Source organism: Astatotilapia calliptera, chromosome 8 (genome assembly GCF_900246225.1).
Source record: "Astatotilapia calliptera chromosome 8, fAstCal1.2, whole genome shotgun sequence".
In the NCBI taxonomy this organism is placed as follows: domain Eukaryota; kingdom Metazoa; phylum Chordata; class Actinopteri; order Cichliformes; family Cichlidae; genus Astatotilapia; species Astatotilapia calliptera.
The window spans coordinates 18,701,902-18,723,429 of NC_039309.1; the positions used below are offsets into that span (position 1 = coordinate 18,701,902).

Consider the following 21,528-nt stretch of genomic DNA (forward strand, 5'->3'; position numbering starts at 1 on the left):
AACATCTGCATTGAAGGACAAAACGACTTCAAAAATGGCTTTTCAGTGTTGCTGGAGGTCAAGGCAACACCATCCAGAGTTAGCATCTGGTTGGATGCCATATTTCTAAGATTTTTAGGGCCGAGAACAATAACCTAAATTTAGAGGCAGTAAATTAAGCTCTTTATGTTTTTAAAGACCTGGATTGTCTCCAATACAATTCTCAAACTATCCCTTTGTATATTTACTCTTTATTTATGTTTAATTAACACTACCAATGTCAACAGGTCTCCACTGGCTGGAAAGCGAAGTTCCTTTCTTAAAATCCTCATTCTAGATGTAAATAAATGTGATCAAACTGGTTTAATCTTTTCAACAGATGCTAACGTGCAAATAAAGTGTTTCTTTTTATAAATAAAGTGTTTTTTTAATAAATCCAAGCTGGGACCTCAGCTTTTTGTCTTCTGTCTGTTTCTCGTGCGTTTACCCATTCTTTTTCTCTTGGCAGTAACATCTGGATTGGATTCCTGTTGTTTGCGAACTACTGGCATTTCTCCTCCTCCTGCTCGGCAATCCACCACTAATTTCCATCTCCGTCATCTGTCTGCTTCTTATCTCTTTCTCCCACTGCCTCCTTCTGTGACACAAGGAAGTCCCACTGCCTCCCCCCATTGCTGTGATTATGTCTCCCAGTGCACCTCATAGTGTATGCAGCTACAGTGAGACAGCATGAGCGGGTAATGCTACGGTCCATTTATGCGTGTATTTGCTGTTTATGATATTTTTCATGTACCTGCTTATAATAACTTTCAACTTTGTTTATATGCCACCATGTGAGTCTATCTCTCAGATGTAATTCCCCTTTATGGGCACACTTAAACCCATAACACATTTTTTTGTCCTCTGAGTTTCAACATGGATTCAGTGTTTCATGAACCTCCCAGCCTAAACAGTGGCACCACACACCAGCTTAACAGCCCCCTGTGTGTGTGTGAACGCCTGTGTTACTTCTCACATTGCCTGAGAACAGGGATAAACACACGTGTCCGCCAGGCTCAGACAGACATCAGCGAGTACAGAAATCTGGATTGCGTGTTATCAATGCGTCAAGCGGGTGCCAACATTGCACGCCCTCTCATCACCCCCTGAACGGAGCCTTTATGCGTTAAGTGCACTTAATCACCAATGTTGAGTGCACTTAAAACACTCCCTAATGACTTGACATGGCTCACTCACAAATCCTCAAGTGTCAAAGCAGTTATTAGATACAATATTGCACCCAAGAGTGCAGTGCTGCAGCTCTTGACGAGTAATCAAGATGTGCAGAGGCATTCCTTTGCGTGATTCGAATACCAGTACCATGTGTTTGTGGACATGAACGCAGGCCTCTGTGTGTAAATACTCAGCAGAGCATCGTGTCAGTATGGGAGTCAAATTACTTTTAAAACAGACAAGACTGTTGAAAAGTATACCAACTGACCTGTGAACAGGTGTGGCAAAGAAAAACTTTACCTTCGAGTGGTTTCCTTTGTTGCCAAGTTCCATAACTAGTAACTATGAAACAGTTTGTGGGGCATTTGTGGATGTAATGTTAACATCTGTTGTTGCTGACATAACACTGTCAAGGGTCCACATCTGTATGTGCTGAAGTAGTTGCTAAAATTAAATAAAGGAACACAAACACTATAACTATCCTTACTTTCTGAAGTGAGGACACAAAACTGAGGTACTTCCTGCTAACAGTTGCAAGACCTTAGACAACCTAATTCTAGCCAGAGACGATCTTAGTGCATTAATTTTATTTGTAGTGCCAGTTCACAGTAAGAGTCATCTTAAGGTGTTTATTTCAACCCAGCATATTTTCCATCGATGCAGATGATGGAGCTCATTGTCGTATGCTAACTTGCCAACACTATTCACTTCCAATTTAGAGCTTCAGGAAAACAAGCAGTCAACCAAAACAGCAACTAATGGAACAAGTCTGAGCTGCCTCTACTCCTATGGTGCGATTTTTTTTACATGACTTATTTTAAATATTGTTTTCAAGCGTTAGCATAAACTAGCTAACTTTAGCAGTGTTGGCTTTGCTAGCTGTACTGAAGTTATTCTTCAGCAACAACTTGCCAGGGGACCTCATCAGCCAACACAGCCTATTGATCAACACCATGCTGGAGAGTAACAACATTAAATGCCTTTTTTGTTGTTAGCTTTAATCTCACCAGTCTTGGAGAATCAACTCGTAAAAGCTGATTTTAGCAAGTTTGATGCACCACCTCATAGTATGGTTTACCAAAGCAATTTTTAAAATCATGGTTGCCTGGATTGTTCTTATGCATAGACATGTAGATTTTAGAAGTAAGGCATCAACATGTTCAACTCTTTAGTCTGTCAGCCTCATCTTCTCTTCATCTTTCACTTCTGATTGGACAGTAAAAAGTAAAGTTTGACTCACGTCCTGCTATCACCTATATAATGGATTGCATGATTAGCTTGCACTGCAACTAACTACTGTTTCAGGTATTCATGTTCTTGTTAGCTGGCTGTACATGTACTGTAGGTCCCTAATGTATGTAGAAAAATGGGCATTCCAGGCAGCTAATTTGGGGTTTTTACTTTTCTGAATTATTAAAATTGGATCTGTCATGTCAGCATGATCAAAGAGCCATAATAGCAATATAAATGGTCAAATACCCAGACTAAATAAAACCACAATTATCAACCAAAACACTGACCAGATTTATCCCATTCTAAGCTAATATAAATAAAATTCAGTTCAAATGTTGTAAATTTCCAGGTGACACCTGAAACCACTGCACTAAAAGTTGAGGAAAGTTCAACTTTTGTACAGCTTTCTTGTGTTTGTCAGTGTGGAAGTACCGTGAGGATTTGGGATCCCAGCAGTCAGTCAAGCAGCGTGTCTTTTCTTCCTCGGATCTGCTGCGGAGCTCAGCACTTCTGTTATTGTTTCTTTTGTCTGTTCAGCTACGGTGCCTTTCATGGCTAAAGCTTGCAACAAACTTTGGATTTATACTTCACTAAAGTCACTGCCAGCATTGTGAGCACATTACTTGTTTTGCAGGAGCGGATTTCTTGCAGGAAAAACCAATCAAGGTATAACAAACATAGACGAATTCCTACTGTGTATGTTTACCCTTCTGATGTTCACCTGTTCTTAGGCTGAAGTCACCATTTGAATGAGCTGAAATGATATCGACCAATGAAGCCCTTCCAAAAGAAGTTTTTTTTTTACTGCCCTTTACTATAAAAGGCAGCTTAACAGACAGGACAGGATCTACAGTGTACCTGAAACAAGTGCCATCAGTTCTGTGAAAACACTTCCTTTCCACTCGTCTCCAAAATAAATCTTAGCCACTATGTATGCTAATTTTGCCTGTCACAAGTCCTGAATGCCATTATCACCGGGGTCAGGTGCTTTCATCACATGCACACACAAACGCCCGCAGATAGGCAGGCAGGCAGCCATACCTGCCGATGAAGGCCTTGTGTGGTGAGGACAATGGGATATGCTAACTGTAATCTGCCATTCAGCTGAGAGCCAGTCCTCACAGGTGGAGAGAGATAATATTGTAGAGAGATTTTTTTTCACCTCAATCACCACATTTCATAGTAGCAAGAGTAACAGTGCACACAGACACACACGTAAAATGTGACATCTCCTCATCCTCCAGTCACATGCTAGGTGTGTGTGTGTATTTGATATCTACTCAGGGTTGTAACACAGTACATTGTTACATCGAAGCTTATTTTAATTCATAACATCAAACATTAAAGTTGACCTAATGCACGTTTCCTTTTATGTCATATGTATACATAACGTAACTTAGATATCCTAATATGGTCATCTCAGGCAAACGTCTCTGACTGTGTGGGTAGAAGTCCCACCCACCTTCTATTCAAATCTTTTGTTTGTCAGGGGCAACCAATCAGTAGAAAGTTGGCTTAAAGGGAGGGGGAGAGCAGATTAGGCTGCTACGCCAAAGTCCAGTATGAGATAAATAAGGATTATTTGCTACCGTAGTAGAGGCCAAAAAAGTAAAAAATAAAATAAAGGAGTTGCAAATGTAACAAATTTAAAACCATTAAATGAGTAATTTATTCAACAAAACTTACAGCAATATAATGGTATGTATACAGTATGTATACTTCATTTTAAAAGACATAAATTCAATCTCTCAGTGAATGTCACGTGATTCCACCCAACTGTGTTAAGTCATTGAGTTAAGCTGCCAAAACACAGCATGTCATTGAAACTATTTGTGGCGGAGGCGTGGCCCCGGGCGCAGCTGCAGGGGAGGAGTGGAGCGGAAGGCTCAACAGGGCGGCGCTGCGAGGCCGGTAAGAACAGCTGATGTTGTTTATGGACTGATGATGGTCTCCCTCCGCTGTGTTTATAGTGAGACGAGGAGGAGCGGCCAGGGGAGAGATCAGCTGGGCTCGTGAGCTGTCAGACTGTGTGACTGAGTCAGCTGTCAAAACAACAACACTTGAATAAATGTGGAAGTTGGCTGTACCTACCTGTGTGTGCGTGTGTCTGTGCCTGGTGTATTCTACAAGTGGTGCCGAAACCCAGGATAGTGCCGGTGGGGAAATGTCCGACCCACAGGCCGCGCCACCCGCCCAGCCTCTGCAATTCTTGGCGCAGATGCTGGCGGAGATGGCGACGATGAGCCGGGATCAGGCGGCCGACCAGCGTGCCCACCTGGCCGCGCTGCAGGAGCAGACGGACCGGCAGACGCAAGTTCTGGAGCGGCTGGTCGGGGCCGCTGCCACGCCGAAGCCCTCGCCACTGTCGGTGGCGGTGCCCCGGATGGGGGACGGGGACGACCCACAGGTTTTTTTGGAGACCTTCCGTGCCACGGCGGAGGCTTGCCAATGGCCGCGGGAGGAGTGGGCTCCGCGGCTGCTCCCCCTGCTGTCCGGGGAGGCACAAACAGCGGCCCTGACTCTGCCTCCGGCGTCGAGGAGCAGCTTCGCGGACGTGGACAGGCTAGGGCTCACCGCCGAAGACCACCGCCGGCGGTTCCGGGCCTGTCGGCTGGCTACAACGGACCGACCATTCGCCTGGGCCCGGCAGCTGCGCGACGCGGCGGTACGCTGGCTGCAACCGGGAACATCGGAGGGGGAGACGAAGCTGGTGGACAAGGTGGTGCTGGAGCAGTTCACGGAGGGATTGCCAGCGGAGACGGCGAGATGGGTCCGGTGCCACCGGCCCGCAAGCTTGGAGGTAGCGGTGACGCTGGCGGAGGACCACCTTGCCGCTGGAGCAGGGGAACCCGGGGACGCCGGACGGAGGCCGAACAAACAGGCCCCAGTGCCGGCCCCGAGGCGCTGTGTGCCGGCACCAGGGCAGGCAGAGCGGCTGCCGGCGCTGAGCCCCACTAACCCTTTCGCGGCGTTGGTGCCGTCCAGGGGAGCCGAGCCAAGCGGAGCTGCCCCCGAGCCACGGAGAGCAGCACAGACGCCGGGGCCGGAGTGTTGGAAGTGCGGGCAGCCGGGGCACCTGAGGAGGGATTGTCCGCTTATGGAAGTGGGGCAGGTGTTTCGTGTTGCTGGCGCCCCAGCACCCTCCCCTGGTCCAGGAGGGACATACAGTATTCCGGTAAGGACTCGAGGGGATATACGCCAGGCGTTGGTGGACACGGGCTGCACGCAGACCCTCGTACACCAAAGCTTGGTTCGCCCCGGGGCATTGCTGGAGGCAGAATGGGTGGAGGTGAGGTGTGTGCATGGTGACGTTCACAGGTATCCCATAGTGCCGCTGTTATTAAAGTATAAGGGCAAAACGCATAGAGTAACGGCGGCGGTTAGCCCGCGCCTGTCGCACCCCCTGATTCTGGGTACCAATTGGCCGGGGTTTCATCAGCTACTGGGGCAGTACGCGGGGGTGCGATCACGACCGGAAGCGGGGTGTAGCGTGTGCGCGGCGTTCAGCGGTGACACGGGGTCGTCCGACACTGACTCCGGGGGGGAGGAGCCGGCGGGTCCCTCACGGGACGTCCCGCTGGCCCCGGAAGTGTCCCCCATGGGTGATTTCCCACTGGAGCAGTCTCGTGACGGCACCCTACGCTCAGCCTTTGACCAAGTGATGGCTATTGATGGTCACGTGGTGCGCCCTGAGGCCGCGCAGACCTACCCGCGTTTCGTCTTATTAAACGACCGATTATATCGAGTGAGTCGTGACACTCAGACAGAGGAAACACACACCCAGTTGTTGGTGCCGCAGGGCCGCCGGGAAACGCTTTTCCAGGCGGCCCACTATAACCCCATGGCAGGGCATATGGGCTATGAGAAAACTCTGGAGCGAATAACGGCCCGATTTTATTGGCCGGGCATCCGAGCGGATGTGCGCCGCTGGTGCGCGTCCTGCCCGGACTGCCAACTTGTTAACCAGCCGGCCATACCGAAGGCGCCGCTGCGCCCTCTCCCCCTCATTGAGGTCCCGTTTGAGCGCATCGGCATGGACCTCATCGGGCCGTTTCACCGGAGTGCACGCGGCTACCGCTTTGTGTTAGTCCTGGTGGATTACGCAACGCGGTACCCAGAAGCAGTTCCGCTGCGCACCATCTCTGCAAAGAGTGTGGCGCAGGCACTGTTTCAGGTCATCTCCCGAGTCGGAATCCCGAAAGAGATACTGACTGACCAGGGCACGTCGTTTATGTCTCGTACACTGCGGGAACTGTACGAATTACTGGGCATTAAATCTATTCGGACCAGCGTCTACCACCCTCAGACTGACGGGCTGGTGGAGCGGCTGAATAAGACCTTAAAGTCCATGATTCGGAAGTTCATTAACGAGGATGAACGCAATTGGGATCACTGGCTAGACCCTCTGTTATTCGCAGTGCGGGAGGTGCCCCAGGCCTCCACGGGATTTTCTCCCTTTGAACTGCTGTTCGGCAGGAGGCCACGTGGGGTGCTCGACCTGATTAAAGAAAGCTGGGAGGACGGTCCGAGCCCCGCCAAAAATGAGATTCAGTACGTGTTGGACCTGAGAGCAAAACTCCACACTTTGGGGAGGTTGTCACGGGAGAATTTGCTCCAGGCTCAGCAGCGTCAGCAACGCCTGTATGACAGAGGGGCTATGCTCAGGCAATTTTCACCGGGAGATAAAGTGCTTGTGTTACTCCCTACTTCCAGCTCGAAGTTGCTCGCCAAGTGGCAAGGACCCTTTGTGGTCACACGGCGAGTCGGGGACGTGGACTATGAGGTCGCTCGGTCGGACAGGGGAGGAGCCACGCAGATTTATCACCTCAATCTCCTCAAACTGTGGCGAGAGGTTGAAACCGCTTCTCTGGTGAGCTTGGTGAAGGAGAGAGATGAGTTGGGGCCTGAGGTGCCAAATTCTATCATTCCCACCTCCCTCCCTTGTGATGACCATCTCACACAGGCCCAGAGAGCGGATGTTGTCGCGTTGCAACAGCTTTTTGCGGACGTGTTCTCCCCCCTGCCCGGCCGGACGTCCCTCATCGAGCACCATTTCGTGACGCAGCCCGGCGTGACGGTGCGTTCACGGCCCTACAGGCTCCCGGAGCATAAGCGAAAAATCGTGCAGAGGGAATTGGCGGAAATGCTGAGGATGGGAGTAATAGAAGAGTCGCACAGCGCCTGGTGTAGCCCCATCGTTCTGGTGGCGAAGAAGGATGGGTCTATACGGTTCTGTGTCGACTATCGCAGGGTGAACGAAGTGTCACGCTTTGATGCCTACCCCATGCCTCGGGTCGACGAGCTCCTGGACCGGTTAGGCACGGCCCGCTTTTTCACGACACTGGACTTAACCAAGGGCTATTGGCAGATTCCCTTGTCTGCCGAGGCCAGGGAGAAAACGGCCTTCTCCACTCCGTACGGTTTGTACCAGTTCGTGACACTTCCGTTTGGCCTGTTCAGGGCCCCGGCCACTTTCCAGCGTCTCATGGACCGGATACTGCGTCCGCACGCAGCGTATGCTGCCGCCTACCTGGATGACGTGATCATCCACAGCGACACCTGGGCGGAGCATGTGCTGCGGGTGGCCGCGGTCCTGGAGTCCCTGAGGGGGGCGGGGCTCACGGCCAATCCGAAGAAGTGCGCAGTTGGACGGAGGGAGGTGCAGTATCTGGGGTACCACCTGGGGGGCGGGCAGGTGCGTCCACAGGTGGAGAAGACGGCGGCTATCGCATCCTGCCCGCGCCCCAGGACGAAAAAGGAGGTGAGACGGTTCTTGGGGTTGGCGGGTTACTATCGTCGCTTTGTGCCGGGGTTTGCGCAGCTAACCAGCCCCCTGACCGATCTCACTCGAAAGGGTGCCCCGGATCTGGTCCAGTGGACGGGGCCGTGCCAGGCGGCGTTTGTGCAGGTGAAAAAGGCTCTCTGTGGGGAGCCGCTGCTTCACACTCCTAACTTTTCCCTCCCTTTTGTTCTGCAGACTGACGCCTCGGACAGAGGGCTGGGAGCCGTTTTGTCCCAGCAGGTGAGGGGGGCCGACCGCCCTGTCCTATACATCAGCCGGAAGCTAGCAGAGCGCGAGCGCCGGTACAGCACCGTGGAGAAGGAGTGCCTGGCCATCCGGTGGGCGGTCGGCTCCCTGCGCTATTACCTCCTGGGACGCTCATTCACCCTCTGTTCGGACCACGCCCCGCTGCAGTGGCTCCACCGCATGAAGGATGCCAACGCCCGGATCACCCGGTGGTATCTGGCATTGCAGCCCTTTAAGTTCAAGGTGATCCATAGGCCGGGGGCGCAGATGGCAGTGGCCGATTTCCTCTCTCGCTCGCGGGGGGGGGGGAGTTGGCTCGGCCGGACGGCTCCCCGGCCTCGAACGGGCGGTGGGGGTGTGTGGCGGAGGCGTGGCCCCGGGAGGAGTGGAGCGGAAGGCTCAACAGGCGGCGCTGCGAGGCCGGTAAGAACAGCTGATGTTGTTTATGGACTGATGATGGTCTCCCTCCGCTGTGTTTATAGTGAGACGAGGAGGAGCGGCCAGGGGAGAGATCAGCTGGGCTCGTGAGCTGTCAGACTGTGTGACTGAGTCAGCTGTCAAAACAACAACACTTGAATAAATGTGGAAGTTGGCTGTACCTACCTGTGTGTGCGTGTGTCTGTGCCTGGTGTATTCTACACTATTATTTAGGGGTTAGCTAATACAATTGTGTGGAACCACTCGACATAATCTCTTTTAAGTGAATCCAAAAAAGGCTTTTTTGAGTGTACCCCTAGTCTTCCTCATCTTATTTGGTCTCCTGTTCATTGCCCATCTCTCGCTCATTACCTGTTCAGCAGAAACCTAATATCACTACAGACTACAGCTCAGAAACTCCAAAGTGTGACATGTGGGACTGCGATATTATAATATGAGAATCTGTTTTAAAGCATCTTTTGTCCGTTTCCAAATGAAATTCCCCCATATAGTACTTGTATCTCTGTTACTCACCTTCTTGCTCATGATCTTATTAGCTTTCTGCATCCATCACATTCTCTACTGTAGCTGCTTCAGAGGAGATGATGGAGGGTTAAGTGTAGCTTTTAAAGAAGAATGTTATCCATTTTTCTTTTATGGTAAAAAAAAAGAGAGACAATTCTCAATGTTAAAGCTGCAGAGATTTTATCACTCATCTCTTAGTTTTCCACCCTGAGCTGGAAAGCTGACTGATGTACTCACAAAGATTTTATCTCCGGTCTGTTTACCACTGAAGATAATGTCTCAGAATGAGATAAAGCACAGAAAAACAAAGAACAAACACTTTTTTTATTGTCTTTTTCACAACAGAAACACACATAAGGATTATAGATTTATAGACATTTTAATTGATTTAATGATGTCATGATTATGTAGTTCATCCACCCTGTAACAGCAATAAAAGATAACAAAACCAAACTATGCATTTATAATAATACTACAACTTTTCTTGCAAGTGTGATGCCTTTAAGCTAAGTGGTAATATCAGTGTACACGTTCACAGTTACAGTGACACAAAGTAATAGGGTGGGGGGTGCTATGCATTTTAAGGAAAATCCATTTTCGTGTGTTTATTACTGTTTGCCTTTCAGCAAACAGAGAACAGACAGACATCTGCACTGACGCATATAAAGTAAATGTAAAGTAGCTTACAGACTGAGTACAACAAACTGATTCAGTGATGATGTAAGCTATCCTAGGCCTTTTCTCTTCTGCAATGTAAAAGATCAGATCGATTCAACGCTGCTCCCACAAATGCCACTGCTGCAAATATTATAGCATATAAGCAGCAAAACTGAAACTCTATAATGTGCTTGATACACAGAAAAAACCCAAAACAGTTCACGACTCAAGTGTCAGGGTATGCGGACTTTTGGTGAGCATAAAAATGTAGCAACAGTTATCGTGCTGCTGTTGTTCCCACTGATCTCACTGCAGTGAGGTCGACACAGTTGTTCTACACTGTTGTTCTTCACAACTGTGTTGTGTAGAACAACATCCAAGTTAATAAGACTACAGTGAATCACACTGATATATCCAATGATGTACATAATTAATGAAGCCACTGCTACTGTGGTCCTCCACTTACAAACCCCCTTATTTTAGTTTATAGACAGCACAGATGAGAATACTGTGATGATGCAGCTATTAAAGTTTGCAAAAAATGTATAGGCTCGAGCCCATACTATCTTAAAGTGTAAAACAGATGAATGGATGATCCAAATAATGCTCATAAAGGAGAAGAAAAATGTAAGCTGTATTGAATACCAGTCTCAAAATGGTCCAAATAATGGCCTTTTATACTGTTTAGTCATGCAGCGATGACACTGCTAACAAATGAATTTAAAGTGACCTATGGATTTCCACTAAAACAAATTGTAAAAAAGGGCAACCTTTCAACAATCCCGGCAGATTGACGAGGGGGTCGTCCTTCTTCCAACCCCGCGGCTACACGACGGCCTGTGATCATTACGGTCGACATTAGCCGTGTCAGGATGAGTGCTCATTTAGAGACATCTCAGAGCAAAGTCTTGGCGATGGTCCCTCATTAGCCCTCATGCTATCTGTGTTAAGCACAGCCCTGATCTGAGAGCTAAGGCACTAATACTTGCAACTGTGGAACACAGATCCATTAACGTTAATGTGATAGGAAGCATTTAGCCTTTATAAAATACTAGATTTTAGACACAAATTTGCTGAATCCTGTTGCTTTAACAAGCACTGAAGTGACTCTAGAACTGAACTGAAACCTTTGGCAAAGTCTACTGACTGGGTAAAACTTGGAAAGGCACACACTTTTCATGAAGCTTACCGCCACTCTAACAGAGCTTCAGTAGTTCTCAGTTTTGAGAGCAGAACCTGCAGGAAGGGCAATCATCACAGCAGCATGCCATCAATCAGGCCTTTAAAGTAGAGCAGCTAGAGAGGCCAATGCATTTAAAAGAGTGCGAAAGTAAGAGGGAAAATATTTTCTGCATTTCTAAAATATCTTGAAATGGTGATCTCATGTTTGATTGAGGGTTATTGGGGTAAGTTAAGGGCTTTAAATACGTGACACTGTGTCAACTAGTAACACAACACAGTGTGTTTTAAAAATGGCTTTTTGAGAACTTTGGAAATGTGGAGTACAGTAGTGTGTAAAAGTCTTGAGTCATCTTCCATTTCTTTAGGTTTTGGTGAGAAGCCTCTTTATTCTTCAGCCTAAACTCTGATAGGCAAGGCTTCTTGTCATTTCCTTGATTAGTCTTCAGGAAAAGTTCTCCAGGCTTCTTTAAGCTTGGATGACGGTTGCCTTTTGTTCCATTCTCTATTAAGATGATCGCACACAGCTTCAATGACACTCCAGGCTTTAGGGAGGCCAGACCATGACTCATAATTGTGCATCCAGGTTCACCTTTACTGCATACCTTAATGCATGCTTTGACTGCTTTTAATGCATTGGCTCTGTGTTTGGGATCATTGTCAGAATGGTAAATGGACTGATTCTTATACAGCGCTTTTCTAGTGCTCTCTTGGAGCACTCAAAGTGCTTTATACAACATTCACCCATTCATACCATTCACAAGAGCACTTTCTTCAATGCTTTTCAGTGTTAGCTAGGCGCTAACACTTACACACATTCATACTCTGATGGATGCATCGGAGAGCAACTTGGAGTTAGTATCTTGTCAGGGATACTTGGCATGCAGACTGGGGGAGCCAGGGATCAAACTACTAACCTTCCAATCACTAACCTGCCTCCTGAGCTAGAAGAATGAATGTGTTGCCAATCAACATGGTGGATCGAAATCTGATTATACTTTCATGTGTTCATTATTCCATCAGTTTTGAAAATATCCCAAATACCACTCTCTTAAATTCAGTAACAGAGGATCCACCGTGTTTTACAAATGGCTGTAGACACTCACTGTTGTACTTCTCTTCTGATCTACTCACACATCACACATGTTGATGATTTGATGATCATAAAACCTAATTTTTAGTCCAGTTCTTTAGTAATTTGGCACACCTAATTTTCCTTTGTTATCTTTCCTTAAGGAGGAAGAGCTGATTGAAAGTCAGGAGGTTGTGTGACATCTTTGCAAGATTTTTCTTATTCTGCTTCTTAAGAACATAACTTTCAGATACTATTCATCTGCTATAGATAGTTTTCAAAGCCACCACTTCTATCTTCTACTTGTCTAGTGTGCCCACATTTGTTAAGGAGACACTGTACACCATGCTGAGCTTTTGGCTAATATCTGTTTAAAGCCCTGCGTCAGATTGGCGACCTGTCCAGGATGTACCCCGGTCTCGCCCTATGGTAGCTGGGACCGCGACCCTGATGAGGTCAAGTGGAAGAAAATGGATGGAGTTCTTTTATTTTTATTTTTTAGTTTTCATTTTGTATTAATGCAGATTAATGCAACTACAGAAATGAGTCAAATGAAGTGTTTTTATGAAAGGCTGCTGGTAACAAATTGCCTAAAGATGCAATTCAAAACTGTTTTTTTACAGTTTTCTGTTATGTGTGGATACAACACTGGTTCATCCACTGTTGTATGCTCGAATGATTTATAGATTAGATTTATAAATTAGTGAACAACCAAGAGACAAAACAACAAAATACTCTGAAGACAGTCAGGAACACAGATTGGACTGAAAATGATTGAAAAAGCAAACAATGTTGAAAGAAAAACATCAGCAAGCCTGAAGAACTACAGCTCCTTTCATTACTTTCAACTTCTTTTAAAAGAAAGTCTGTCTCCTTGGAAGCGAAATATAATGAACGAGGGGAGATTTTGCACGGTATCCATATTGAAACTACAGCCAGGTTTTATATTTAAACAAATGTTTTGCCAATAACAAATGTTAAAAGCGTCAATTTCGTGACTTCAAGCTTGTCATCACACATAGCCAAAGAGGGAAAGCATAGCTGGGGAACACATTAGCCCAGGGAGACAAAGTAGAATTCCTGATGTAAAATGAAGTAATTACAGTTGGTTTATTTATGATGGCAGCTTATCCATCTCAGTCAATGTGTGCATTTATGTTTTTGCTACTGGGTTTTGTTATCTCTGTCTGTGGGCCTGATTGCAGTAACAAAGTTATGGCCATACTTTTATCATCAGTCTGATAAAATCGCTCATTTATTATACACTAACACTTAACACAGAGAGTGACCAGTGTTACAGTTTGTTGAACCAGCTGAATAAAGCCAACAATATCAACTTGTAGCTGCCTGCTAAGGCTTGTGTTTGGCTATGGAGACGGAATAAAAACTGTTGGGGGGGGAAAATGCATTTAAAGAGGTTACAAAGTCAAACTGAGCCCTGAGCGCGAAAACAGAAGGAAGAGGAACGAGAAGAGGCCGACAAAACTGGAGAGTGAGGACGTCTGAGACGGTGCGGCAAAGACAGCTGAGCAGTGTGGGTCGTGTGCTTTTATGATCGCTTACAATGACGGGGAGATTGAAATGGAGGAAGCGAGGAATTAATAAGAATGCGTTTAGCCTCTCGGCCGTACATTCGTCTACGCTTCGGAGAGGAGAGCCGCTGAATTAAATCTCATCTCATGTCGGCGAGCAGAAGAGATGCAGGGAGTGGATGGGCTGCCCTGGCAACAGCACCCTCACAAAGCTCTGCTCCGTGTGTCCCCCCCCCCACAACCGTCTCAACATATCCTGTTCTCCATATTCACCTGTCACATCATCACCTCTTCCTCATATGTCCTTTCTTCTTTTTTCTTTTGCATTTGCATTTTTATTTCTCTGATTTCCTGTCCTTTTCCTTCTCCTGCTTCCTCTACCTTCATTCTTCGAATTCACCCCTACTTTCTTTCACCAAATTTCCCATTTTTCTTTGTAACTCTTTTCTCACCTCTGCTCTTCTTTTCCCCCTTTTCCTCTCACTTCTGTCTAATCTTTCCCTTTTCTCTTCTCTCCTTTCTTGACCTCCTTTTATTCCATATTCTCTATTTTAACATCTTCTCTTCCTCCCTGCTTTTATCCCCTTGCTTTTCCGTCGTCTCCTCTCCACTTTCTTTTTTTTGCTCTTCGTTTCGTTTCCTTTCTTCTCTGCTGTTTTTCTTTGTTACCTCACCTTTCTTATTTTCCTACTTCTATTATCCTTTCTCTTCAGTACTTTTCCTTTCCCTAATTTAATATCTTGTCCTTCCTCCTTTTCCTTGCTTCACATTTTCTTATTCCTTTACCTTCCTTTTCTTCCCTGCATTCTTTTGTCCTGTTTCTGTGATTTCTTTTAATCGTGCCTTTTTCCTTTTTCCATAAATGTCCTCTTCTTGCTCATTTCCCTTTTTTTCTTTCCCTGCCCCTAACCTTAATTTATTTGCTTTCCCTTTTCCTCCCTTTTATTTCCCTACTATCTTTACCTTTCCAACACTCCAGATCAGCACATGCGTTACCCACTAAGCCGACTTTAACATCTGAGACTATACACGAAGTAGATTTCTCATATTGGAATGAAACTGCTGAATTTCAGAGTCAGTGGACAAGAAAATAAGATGACTTAGTTCTGATTCAATCTATTTGGAAACACTTTGCAAGCACATTATCTCCTCACTGCAGAAGATGAACAATGCCAGATAACGCGGATCCATTCTGCTGCACCTCACTCCGCTTGTTTCCCTCAGCACAGAAAACAAAGTGTTTTCTAGGCTTCTGCTTTTCACAGTGCGAACAGCGGCACTCCTCCATTAGTGTTTACTGGGTTAAAGCAGGTCTGTAAATTAATGGAAACGCCTCCACATAATATTGTTGTTTATCTTACATCTCAGATAATGTAAATGGGGGGAGCTGCAGAGACCAGATATGCTGGAAAGCAGCAGCTCGTTCCGGGATTCTTTTAAATGCGTTGTTTTTTAGACATTTTTAGAATTTATCTCAGTGTTTCAGTGTTCCTGCTCCCTGTCAGCTGCTATAGTTCTGTTTAAATAATGGTTGTGTTGCCTCATGATCTGCCACGCAAACAGGGATTTGCGCAGCATTAACGTCTGATGTTTTCTTCCCACACTCTGCATTAGTTGTCCTTATTTACTTGCTATAGAGTGTGTGGATGCTGTCCCTGAAATACCTGTTTAATACTTTCCAGTTACACTGCTTGTTTTTGTCTTCATAAAGGAAACATGGAGGATAAATGAGCGCCAGTAAAGGAAGTGTCTTGCTGCCATGCATATGTATGTTCCTTCTTTCACTTGGACATCTGGCAAAGAGTTCTTGGACAATTGTTAAACCACAGTTCACTTAAAAGCCTGCATTGCAAATGGGTGGTGTGGATTGTAAAGAGTGTTGGAAATTGCCAGGCAGTGAGTAAAGTCGCCCATGTGGATAGCATTAAGGCTTACAGTTAGGGCTGTGGCTGCTTTGATTGACGGTTGTGCTGACACTGGCTACTGTAGCTGATAGCTGGCTGCTAAGCTTCACCTGTGGTAAAGCTGACCTTCAGACGCAGACCACCCAAGAAGTCTGTGCTCCATTTTTTGGGGTGAAATTCTAGTATTTTCTTAACCTGGACCAGACTTATACTGGTACCATTACGTGATGAGCAAGTTAATCTGATAGACAGGCTAAAACATATAGTTACCTGCAAATTAGCTATTTTTTGTGTGTTGGAGCCTGGTTTCACTTCCAGTTGTGGCATTGATACTCAGTTATTAGAAAATAATAACATCCCACAGATCAGTTATGCCATCAACACATCCTTTCTTTCTTCTCATCTCTGTGTTATGTTCATGGTGCAGATGTAAATAAAGGTTCAGTTGCAGTACTCAGCTACTAGCTGAACTGAGCTACAAAAGAGGAGTGTGCATAAAAGGAATACGGTTTTTAAGTGGGTGGTAATTTCAAATGCAACTTTTCAAACAGCTTAACAAATCTCACCAAACACACAAACCATTTTTGCAGTTCCTCACAAAATCTGTCTGCTAGCTAATGTCAAGCTGACAGTGTTTCCCGGAGCGAGGAAAAAAAGCTCAGCGTGCAACACCCAGTAATGGAGAAAGATGTAAGAAAGACAAAGCAGGAGAGGGAGATGTCAGGATATTTTTAAAGGTAAGGACTGCTCTGCAAATGAAATTTTATGAAGTGGAAATTTGAATTTTAGAGTTTGTCAAGCAGATATTGGACAATGCACCACTACACCCCATCTTCCACGTTAACAACTGGTTGTTTTACACAGTCTAAAATCCGAAGGTGATTGGAGGGTGAGGGTTTGTGTAGGCTGAGAGAGCTGAAATAGTATAAATGTGTGTATTTGTTTTATTCTACATGAAAAGTCTGAGAAACAAGGGCTTCAGACATCATTTCAAACCCTGTGAACATAATCATTGCCACATTTGGATAAGATTGTTGACCTGAGGAGTTATCACCTAAAGCTAAAACTAGCTAGCACGGTCAACAACATGCATTCATAATTCCTTGTAAAATTTAACACTAAATTTAGTAATTAAACATTGTATTAAATACTGGGGTTTTTTTTTTGTTTTTTTTAAGGTAACCTTTTTATAATTTCTTTCTTAAAAAATTAGCTAGTACAAAATCATTCGAGAACCTTTGGAGAAATATGTAAACAGAAACGAGCTGATTAAATCATTAACTTTTTACCTTCAGATTATTAAAAAACTTAATTACTTCAAAACCTGCTTAATAAAATATGAATGATAAATGAATGAAATCAACCAAACGATATAAGACATGATTAAAAATTAAAAGCTCAGTGCAGGTTAACTGACAGATAATGTTAGCTTAGCTCTGGTAACTGGTACAACTGGTTTTGGCCTCCCTCTACCGGTGTCAACTCATAAAATTGAGTTTAAGATATATTAAAAACTAATTAATTAATTTTGTATTAAGTACAGGATATCATTCTTCCCACGTAACCCAACTCATGTAAACACACTGAACCCACAATATATAAAAGCAAATACAAATTTAAACATGACAACTACTGACTCTTAGTAAGCCGTTGTTGTGCAAGTTCAATCACACACATATATAGGAACTCTGATGTCCTGGAAGTGAAGCACAATTACAACTTACACAGTTCATACATATCATATTGAGCCAGGAACAGCCTTACCTGTAAGATCTTGCACCTCTCCGAGTCACAGTTGATGTCTTCACAGGGATGAAACATGCCCAGTGTCACACAGTTCAGCAGGATCACCAGCATGGACGCTCGCTCGAACCATGTGCAGAACAGTAGTTAAGGAATATAACACAGAGAGATGACAGCAGCTTACAGTGACAATCGGTAGAAAAATGTGCATTTCTCAAGGCTTTCTCCAGTGACCTCATTATCCCAGCCTCATCTGACAAAGTGATGCATGTTTATCTCTTTATATCAAAAGCTGTTTCTGAAAGGAGAACAAGCCAAGAAGGAAAAATTGGGAAATAGGAAAGCTTGCTTGTAACTGTACAGAGTGGCAGTCACTGCTCTCATTTCTCTTAACCAAAGATCCGTTAGGAAGGCATGTTGGAAATTGTTCAGGGTGTTAGCGAGGGAGATGGATAGGCACTTTAGATGAGATCGTCTGAGGCGGAACAAAAGACGACAAAGGCAGATGCTGGAAGACTGGAAAGCTGACTAAAAGGAGGATGAAGTCTACAGTTAGTGAACGTGGCGACATCTTGATGCATAGCGCATGAATTTTATTGACTGTGGGGTCGAAGTGGGCAGACCTAATGTGGTTAGGCTAAATGCCAGCTAGAGCAATGTGACACCAATCAATGATTAGACTAAACACAGATTAGGGTAATACTGTTTCAATAAGTACACACACACACACAACCACACCGCATTTTTACTGAATACATGCAAGCAAACACACACCACTCGTATTATAGATGGCACTACACCTGCAGGCAGCACCCTGCATCCAGTCCGGCTAACAATGTTAGACAGAAAGATAACAGTTTGTCATATGTGTGTGTGCCCAAGTGTGAGCATTTCACACATGTGAATAGAAGGAGTGGTGTGTAAAAGTGTGCATGCAGGCCGTGAGGACAAATGACTTGTCTGTCTTTTATCGCATTAGTCGCCACTTGCTCGTTCATCCCACTGACCCATTATGAAGCTGGGTCAGCATGACCTGTCAACACAGAAAAGCAAGAGCAGGATGGATGAAAATGGTGAAACAGAGAATTTTAAACAACCCTCTGTTGTGCTAGTCCAAATAAGCCTCCGCTGGCTTGATTGCTTTAAGAATCTCAAACGTCTCAGCTAAGCAGTCTTGAATTCGTTCATCTGGGCTGTGGCTCAGGTGGTAGCAGAAGTTTGTTGGATCAATCCTGGGCTCCTACAGTCCATGTGCTCAGGGATCGTTGGTCACGGTACTGAACCCAAAGTTACCCCCAATGCATCTGTTAGATGATGAGTACGTGTGTGGATGTTCCTGATTTCCTTTTTTTTTTTGTCACTCTTAAATGTTTCAGATACATAAAAATAAGAAATCAGGAATTTGACTGCGTCCATTAATTGACACTAAGTATTACCTGTGCTACGCAGAAGCATTCAAGAATACAACAATCTTTGGTAGTTCCAAACAGTTCTTAACAGGAGTATTGATTGATGTAGGCTGGATATTTAAGTCTGTGTCCAAAGGAAGCCTCAGTAGCATCACTTGGATAATGATTGTTGCATCTGGAAGGCTGTGCCTGATTATGTCACACACTGGAGAATGCAGAGAAAGTTTTGAGTCCAAAGGGATGCAATTAAAAAGATCAGTCAGTACATGGAGCGGGATCATTAAGCAGGAAACAAAAGCTCAGCCACGAGGGCCTCTACTTTGAGAAGAGTGGCACTAAAAGTTTTAAAGAGTGCAAACTGGAATCGACACTATGGCAGCGCCAGCATGTCTTTGCAGTTAAGGAAGAAGAAGGCGGGGCTAATTAAAAATAATGAGCTCTACGGGCTTGTTTGTTTAAGCAACTGATATTAGCAGTCTTCACCAGCGCAAACCATTATCGCTAGGTTTCTCCATACATCCTCATAAAGCTCCTTCAAGCTCCAGACAAAACTAGCTAGAAATTTTATTATCTCGTTGGCCAACAAATTACCATTATATATAAACGTTATGGAGAGAGGAGAATAGGAAAATATTTTGTTGTACAGCAGGTTTAAATGTAAATTGCATTAGTAACCTACGAAGAAAAAATACCTGCAGTGGGCAAATGCTTTAGTGAAGCAAGTGACCAATTTCACCTGGTGACAGCCAGCAACCGCTCGCCAACCAGTTGTGTATTACACATCATGTCCCACAACTGGAGATTACCAGCAGGTTGCAGACTGGTCTCTAGAGCCTGACGCCTAACTAATGACTGGAAAGAAAAAACAAACAAACAAAATGAGTGAACTAAATTTGAAACATGATTTAAAATTAACATAAAAAAAAATAAACCTAGACTCACTTCTTAATATCTACTCAGGCCAACCAAGGCTTGATTGTTATACTACTGGACTATTTCAAACTGCACTTCCTGGAAAGCATGTGCAGGGTTAGGAATCCCTGAACATCTCTGCAGGTTCTCCTGTGCTGTCAGGAAGCTTTTTATCAGCTAACTGTTTAATAAATAGTTATTTTATTTAATGGGTCCATTTTATCTGTGTTGCCCTTAACCATACACTAGCCCGCTAAATTTCAAGTCATCAAAACTTTGAGAAGTCCACGAATAAACAGAAACGAATCATTATAAGCTAATTTGTTAAAGTAGGGGTATCGAACTCAACACACTGATGAAACTTGGTTTTCCTTCCAGCTCAAATACAGGCAAATTTGGTCCTATTTGTGCAAAAATAATATAGCAAACTGATAATAAATAAATTTCCAGAAACCTTTGAAACAAAATAAGAATGCTTCTGCATATGACAGGGAATGGTTAAAGATGCGTTTTAAATATATCTATTAATAATGTGTGCTAATTAGCTTCTTCCAAATTTAGAAAACCAAACATTGCTTTTCCAGTACAAGTTTAATCTACACCTGTAGAATACGCTGCTGCCTGTGCTCTAATTAAATCAGAAGTTGTCCTCATTAAGGAAATGTGTATATACTAGATAGGTCAGCAAGAAAACATTCATAAAGGAAGCAAATGTACTCTGCCAAAGGACATAAAACAGGGAACTGTATGCACTTTGCATGAATCTATAGTACAGTACGAAGAAAGGCAGGTCTACATGCATCTCTGCAGAATCAATATGTGATAATCAACCTCTCCCTGGTCCTGCCCTTTTCCCTCTCAGCCTCCTACGCTTTCACCAGAAATGATCTCTTCTGCAATAATATGAAGATCTGTCAAATTAGTGAGTTCTGACAGGCCACTTATTTTTGAAGCTCTGTGAGCCATCTTCAGTTGGGATGTGAAGAGTATGATTTATATTAAACACTTACATGGTGTAAAAAACAGAAAATTTTTAAATTTACACATGAACCTTTGGAAGCAAGGAATAAGAACTAAGAGCAAGAACAACTAGCAATGCTTTTGTAGGCCCAGGCTGAAGATTAATACCCAGACAGATACCCAAGACCTTAGGCAATCTGATGTTCCCCTTTGCTGGTTGGTAGCTACACTAGCTACAAATCAATGGATGGATATTTTTATAGATCCTTAGTGGCTCACACTATAGGTGGTTCAATGGAGACTTTATATTATCTGTTATTTAGCAAGGCTGCCATTTTGCTGCAGTTTTAAATCAATACAGAGGAAGGTTGAGGTTTGGAGAGTTAGAGCTGGTTACATAGTTAAACCCTTCAAACACCCTGTCTCAATCAAATAGCATTGTTCGTTCCAGTTGGTAGCAGCTTCGATTGTTCACCTTAAACAGTTATTTCCCCTGTTATGTTACCGAATTTCAGGGATTCGCTGTCGATCTCTTTATGTGTATATGCCGATATGAAACCAACAAGCATAAATGGACATTTAAAAGAAGGTACTCGAAAAAACATGTATAATAATTTAAAAAAAAAAACAATGCAAGCTTGTATTTTGTGTTTTTATTAAACAACTTAGTTGGGGCTTCTGCAATGTTTAATGGTTCTCTTAACTAGTGAAAGGAGACAGTGCCAGTAATAAATAAATAAGTAGTTCTGCTAAGACACACTCTGTG

General features: G+C 44.5%; 2 protein-coding genes across 13 annotated transcripts in view; both read right to left on the bottom strand.

The window, feature by feature from the left end:
- cacna1g (calcium channel, voltage-dependent, T type, alpha 1G subunit) overlaps nucleotides 1–21,528 on the bottom strand; it is a 335,496-nt gene that overhangs the window by 192,626 nt on the left and 121,342 nt on the right. For all 12 annotated transcript variants that reach the window (XM_026177284.1, XM_026177281.1, XM_026177275.1 and 9 more), the window contains exon 3: nucleotides 17,503–17,614. In XM_026177284.1, coding sequence (XP_026033069.1) covers nucleotides 17,503–17,614 — 112 coding nt within the window. The remainder of the gene's footprint in view (nucleotides 1–17,502; nucleotides 17,615–21,528) is intronic.
- LOC113027638 (uncharacterized) lies at nucleotides 4,327–7,875 on the bottom strand. Its single transcript, XM_026177291.1, has 2 exons — nucleotides 7,434–7,875; nucleotides 4,327–5,323 (listed from the first exon to the last, which is right to left on the bottom strand). The coding sequence occupies exons 1-2, from the start codon at nucleotides 7,475–7,477 to the stop codon at nucleotides 4,675–4,677; spliced, it is 693 nt and encodes a 230-aa protein (XP_026033076.1). The 5' UTR covers nucleotides 7,478–7,875; the 3' UTR covers nucleotides 4,327–4,674.

Excerpts from the sequence above, each read along its gene's own strand:
- LOC113027638 (XM_026177291.1), bottom strand. The coding sequence starts at position 7,477 with ATGGTGCTCGATGAGGGACGTCCGGCCGGGCAGGGGGGAGAACA. Across the intron at positions 5,324-7,433 it reads GCCGGGCAGGGGGGAGAACA|CGGGGCCGGCACTGGGGCCT; the intron begins CGTCCGCAAAAA and ends CACACAGCGCCT.